At 51.5% G+C, this 5987-nt stretch overlaps 1 protein-coding gene across 1 annotated transcript; it reads left to right on the forward strand.

Moving 5' to 3' along the window:
• The first annotated feature begins 489 nt into the window (after window positions 1-489).
• On the forward strand, window positions 490-4581 carry MYC (MYC proto-oncogene, bHLH transcription factor). Its single transcript, XM_038129656.1, has 3 exons — window positions 490-774; window positions 1682-2387; window positions 3431-4581. Exons 2-3 carry the CDS (start codon window positions 1697-1699, stop codon window positions 4003-4005), a joined length of 1266 nt encoding a protein of 421 aa, XP_037985584.1. The 5' UTR covers window positions 490-774; window positions 1682-1696; the 3' UTR covers window positions 4006-4581.
• The last annotated feature ends 1406 nt before the right edge of the window (window positions 4582-5987 follow it).

The raw sequence follows: 5987 nt of genomic DNA on the forward strand, positions 1-5987 counted from the left end.
GAAGCCCCTTCCCCGCCGCCGCCACCGGGGTTACCGCGCTCTCCCTTGCGAGAACGCCAGCGGGAGGAGGGGAGCGGCGAGGAGCTGCCTTTAATCCCTGCTAGTAATTTCTTTTTATTTTTTTTTTTTTCTTACTATGTTTACTTCCGACCTCTCCGTGCGCGGCTCGTAGTAAAAGACAACAACAAAAAAATAGTAAAATAAATTAAAAGGGCCGCGGAGCGCGGCATCGCTTCTGCCGGCGCAGCTCCCTCTCTCGCTCCCGGCCGGCGGAGGCGGGGGCAAAGCGCGGCCGCGGGTCTCCGCGCACCGAGGAGCGGAGGGGGCGCGCAGCGGCGCGGCCGCCCCTCGCAGCGCGCCCTCCCGCGGCCGGAGAGCGGAGCGTGCGCGCTGCCGGAGGCGGGCGGGAGCGGCGGGGCCCCGCGGTGCTGCCCCCGCCCCCGTCCCCGCTCCCCCCGCCCCTCGCCGGCGCTTTAAAGGAGGAAAGCAACTAAACTTCTATTGTACCGGCCAGCGCGCCGCGCCGACCCGGAGCAGCGACCGACCGCGCCGGGAGGCGGCTGCTCCGCCGCTCCGTGGGGTTTATCTAACCGTAGTGGGAGGAAGAGACCTACATTCTCCCAGCGTTTTGTCTATTTTTTTTTTTTTTTTAAATTTTCCCCCCGTCCTTTCTGGCGGTTCTTTTCATCATCTATCCATTTTCCCTTCGTTGTTTCCTCACCGCCTGCAATAATCGCCTCGCTACGTCTCGCAGCTGGCGCGTTGGAGAAGCCGGTGAGTTGCGGGGCTCTTCGATTCCCATCACTCGATTCCCGCGGTTGTGGCGTTTGGATTGACACGGGCTGGTGACACCCCGGCTGCTGGCGGGGCTGTGCTCCGCGGACGTGGATACCGACGGTCCCTCCCGACGAACGCTCTCCTCTGCTGGGGCTCCGGCGTTCCCATCCTTTTTCTTGCGCTCGGATTTTAATTTAATTTTTTTGGGGGGGAGGGGAGCATTTGCTTCTCGCGTAAGCGCGGGCAGGGTATGATTGCTACATATATTGCTTATATGCACATATATATATATGCGGATATATATATACACACACATATATATATATACACATATATATATATATATATATACACATATATATATATGACAAGATTTGGCAAAGTTTGCCAAGGTCGCTGCTTGTCCCCGCGCAGTGCCAGCACGCCCAGGTGGGTGGCTGACCGGCTGGAAGCCGCCGGGCGCTCGGCACCCCTTCGGGACGCGGGATAGGGATGGCTCTGGGGTCCCGGGAGGGAAGGAGCTCTGTGCCCCATGTGAGCGGCAGCGGCAGGGAGCTGAGCTGAGCCCAGCCGAGCCGGGCGGCCGGGCTGCCGCAGCCCCTCCGAGGGAGCGGGGAGGGTGGTCCGGGAGCTGACAATCGACCCCTCGGTGCATCAGGTCGCTCCTCCCGATTGTTCCGCCGCGCTTAGAACGGGGTGAAGGAGGATCGTAGGATTTTTTTTTAATTATTATTACTGTAATTATTGTAATTTTTTTTAAAACGCGACTGCGCATTTCCCTGCCGGCACGGTGTGCGGAGCCGGGAGGGAGCGCTGCGCGCCGGGGGGCCGGTAGCTGCACCGAAGCCGGGGGAAGCTGACCCCCACGGCTCACCCGGTGCCCCTCTCCCCCTCCCTCCCGCAGGCACCAGCCGCCGCGATGCCGCTCAGCGCCGGCTTCTCCAGCAAGAACTACGACTACGATTACGACTCCGTGCAGCCCTACTTCTACTTCGAGGAGGAGGAAGAGAACTTCTACCTGGCGGCGCAGCAGCGGGGCAGCGAGCTGCAGCCCCCCGCCCCGTCCGAGGACATATGGAAGAAGTTTGAGCTGCTGCCCACGCCGCCCCTCTCCCCCAGCCGCCGCTCCAGCCTGGCTGCCGCCTCCTGCTTCCCCTCCACCGCTGACCAGCTGGAGATTGTGACCGAGCTCCTCGGAGGGGACATGGTCAACCAGAGCTTCATCTGCGACCCGGACGACGAGACCGTCAAGTCCATCATTATCCAGGACTGCATGTGGAGCGGCTTTTCCGCCGCCGCCAAGCTGGAGAAGGTGGTCTCGGAGAAGCTGGCGTCCTACCAGGCAGCGCGCCGAGAGGGGGGCCCCGCCGCCCGCCCCGGACCGCCGCCCGCCGCGCCGCCGGCACCGCCGCCCGGGCTGGCCGCGTCCCCCGCCGCCTCCGCCAGCCTCTACCTGCACGACCTGGGCGCCGCCGCCGCCGACTGCATCGACCCTTCGGTGGTCTTTCCCTACCCGCTGAGCGAGCGGGCCCCGCGGGCCGCTCCGCCCGGCGCCAGCCCCGCGTCCCTGCTGGGCGACGACACGCCGCCCACGACCAGCAGCGACTCGGGTGAGTGGGACCCACGCGTGCTCCGGGAGGGCGTGGGAACCCGCGCGGCGCCAGGGGCTCCCGGGGCGCAGCTGGAAGGCAGCACACCCCCGCCTCCCTTCTCAGCCCCCTTTTGCCCCCCTCCCCGCGTGCGATTTTTTTTTTTTTTTAAATGCCACGTTTGCGAGGCACGGGGAGTCCTAGCCAGCTTATTTCCTGGAAAACCAGCCCAGTTTATCCTCCGGGGAATAAGGGAGTGAAAAGTGGAGGAAAAATATAAAGAGAGTGTAGGAGGGATTAACTTTCATCATGGGGTCCCGATAAGGCTGGCTCCCGGTTTCACCCGTGGGCCGGGAAGGAGTTAACTCCAACCCGAGAGCCGCGGGGAGAATGTGCAGTCAAGGAGGTGCTAGTGAAAGTGACTGCAGGGGAGTGAATGGGGCTGGGAAAGTTTTAGAAATGCTTCCTTAGGTATGTGACAGCGGGTTCCGCTCCCTCGTAAATCTGGTTTGAAAGTGAGTTTCTACCCAAAGCGCTACAGCCTTCCTTTTTTCCTCTTTTTAAACTCGTTTTCTTTTTTTTTTCTTTTTCCAAAACTCCTTCCTATTTTCCACAAATTAACAGATCAAGAGAGATTCAGAAAATGTCTCTTGAATACCCATGTGTGTTAAGTAAGCTTTCTTTTAAGGCGTGGCCAAAGCCTTCTAAATCCATAATTAAGGGCAGCTTGAGTCTGGGAGCTTTATTGCGCTGTACTGCTGACAACCGAGGTTAAACTTTCCTACTATCTTTCATGCACTCGACATTACGCAAGATCATTACAACTTTTTGAAATCACGGAGCCGGGGTTTGGACTGCAGTCCATGTGTCCTATTGCACTTGAAGCTTTGCTTCCTTAAAGGGAAGGCTCTTGGGGAAAGCTGTGTCCAGCATCATGAAATAGATTTAAGAAGGGTTTGTCATTGGGCTCCTCATTGTGCAACTCAGAATAGCCTTCCCTTTACATGCAGTAGCCTTGAGAGTGCCTGTATACAAGTTATTAATTTAATTTTTTTTAATGGCAGAAGAAGAACAAGAGGAAGATGAGGAAATCGATGTTGTTACATTAGCTGAAGCAAATGAATATGAATCTAGCACAGAGTCCAGCAGCACAGAAACATCAGAAGAGCACAGTAAGCCCCACCAAAGCCCGCTGGTTCTCAAACGGTGTCACGTCAACATCCATCAGCACAATTATGCCGCTCCTCCCTCCACCAAGGTTGAATACCCAGCTGCAAAAAGGCTAAGGTTGGACAGTGGCAGAGTTCTCAAACAGATCAGCAACAACCGAAAATGCTCCAGTCCGCGCACGTCAGGCACGTCAGATTCGGAAGAGAACGACAAGAGGCGAACCCACAATGTCTTGGAGCGCCAGAGGAGAAATGAGCTGAAGTTGAGTTTCTTTGCCTTGCGTGACGAGATACCCGAGGTGGCCAACAATGAAAAGGCTCCCAAGGTTGTCATCCTGAAAAAAGCGACAGAGTACGTTCTTTCCATCCAGTCAGAGGAACACAGACTGATTGCAGAGAAAGAGCAGTTGAGGCGGAGGAGAGAACAGTTGAAACACAAACTTGAGCAGCTAAGGAACTGTTGTGCATAGGAACTCTTGAGCATCACTTAGTATAATGCAAACTAGACTGAAACTATGATAAAATATTAATGATTCTCGTATCTCTCATGAACTACACAGTCCATCGAGTATGGAACTATTGCAACTGCATGCTGTGCGATTTAACTTGAGACTACACAACCTTGGCTGAATCTCCCAAGGGTTTGGCCAGAACCTCAAAACTGCCTCATAATTGATACTTTGGACATAAGGGATGATGGGACATTGTTCATGCTTGGGGATGAACTGTTCAATTTTTTTTCTTTTAAAATTTTGTATTTAAGGCATTTTTTCATATGAGAATCCAAAAGAAAAAAGTTGTCCCCAGTTTGCTGTATATATTTACACATCATATTGCCATGTAAATACCTTTAATAAAGCCTTTATAGAAAAATGTGCAACATTAATACGCAACAGTTGTGGCAACTGGATTTATACTTGTCTTGAACTTCTGTGCCATAACATTTCACAATTTTGTTTTTTATTTAAGTACTTTTTTCCTTTTACAAATGATTTTTATTTTGTTTTTAGATAAATAAATATTTGCCCAAAATATAATTAGCTAAATCCTGTGTAAAGACTTCGCTTTGTCTCCCACTGTTGTCATTAGATGTCTGTGTTCATGACATTCCTTTTTCTGTCATTCTGGCAGTGACCTGACTGAAGTTAAAGGGGGGTTGGATGAGGGGAAATGGTGATAGTTTTGCAGCTTAGTAGGGACTAGTTTCTTGCTCCCACTCCATCTCTAATTCAAGTGAAAAAAATTGTTGGTCTAATGTGCCCTGTCAATCCAACTTGCCTTGCCACCAAGTCCTCCATGCAGGTGTGGTAGCAATGGCTGTGTTGGTCATGGTCATCTGCCTGCTGAAAGTAAAGCTGGAGTGGTGTACTTTCTCACTGATCACCCCAGTATGCAGGCTCTGCATTCCTTCCACATACATATAATTACATTTTCAGGGCATGACCTTCATTCTGCACTAGGGACATAGCCATGTACTTTGAGGGCTGCTTTGTAGTAAGCTCACCTTAATTGCTTCCTGTTTGATTTTAACAGAAGTTAAAGAGGATAAGAAAATAAACTGAGATGGTGAGTGTTGAAGTGGTTAAAACAACAGAGCGGTTTCCCTTTTTAAGTGCTGAAATCAGCAGAGCCAATCTTGGTCAAACACCTTAACACTTTATTAATGTGAATAGTTACTTGGGATTTCAAGGGATACAAAGTTCAAGGACACAGAAAAGGGAGCAAAGGAAAAGGAGAGCTATTTCTCACTTGAAGAATATGCTCAGACAGATTCCTAACATTTGCCAGGCATATTAAATAATATTTACATTCAGGACTTGTCTCATGATCAGCTTCGGATGGGCCATAGGGTACTTGCTTGACACAGCTCCAAAGATTAGATTTGATCTTTTCTCCCCTTTTCACCCTCTTAGCACCACTTTGGTCATGACTTCAGCAACAAATCAATGAGCTCTTTGATGTGGAGGAAGAATGTGTTTTTCAAAAACTTGGGCCTTGCACTTTTTCGATTTTCATAATTCCCGTTAAATACATATTTGCTTGGCTTCTACCCATTAGAGGAGCAGTGCTGCCAGATAGCACCAGTGCCAGCCATTGAACTGCGACCAAGGGCTCAGGTTTTCTATTGCTTTTGGGTTCAGAGTGGGAAGAATGATTGGGTGTGGGTATATGTGGGATAGGGGCCGGTAGCACCATGCAGGCAGGGTAGATGCCAAAGGTCTCTGTTCTGCAAAGCCCTGGGTAACCGTTCCAACAGTCTTGCACGAGGGAGTTTGGAAAGAAGGTGTGTAAATCCTATTTGATGGAGGGCTTTAGGTGTTTGAAGGTTTCCTGGGTTTCTAAAAAATATTCTGTTAAAAAAAAACAGGACAAAGCAAGGCTTTTCTCTTTTTTTTTTTTTTTTTTTGTATCAGCCCTTGCAACTGGGTTTATCGAAGTGGTCCGCAGTTGC

The sequence above is a fragment of the Motacilla alba genome, chromosome 2 (assembly GCF_015832195.1).
Source record: "Motacilla alba alba isolate MOTALB_02 chromosome 2, Motacilla_alba_V1.0_pri, whole genome shotgun sequence".
Taxonomy (NCBI): domain Eukaryota; kingdom Metazoa; phylum Chordata; class Aves; order Passeriformes; family Motacillidae; genus Motacilla; species Motacilla alba.

Excerpts from the sequence above, each read along its gene's own strand:
- MYC (XM_038129656.1), top strand. The coding sequence starts at position 1,697 with ATGCCGCTCAGCGCCGGCTTCTCCAGCAAGAACTACGACTACGATTAC. Across the intron at positions 2,388-3,430 it reads CACGACCAGCAGCGACTCGG|AAGAAGAACAAGAGGAAGAT; the intron begins GTGAGTGGGACC and ends TTTTAATGGCAG.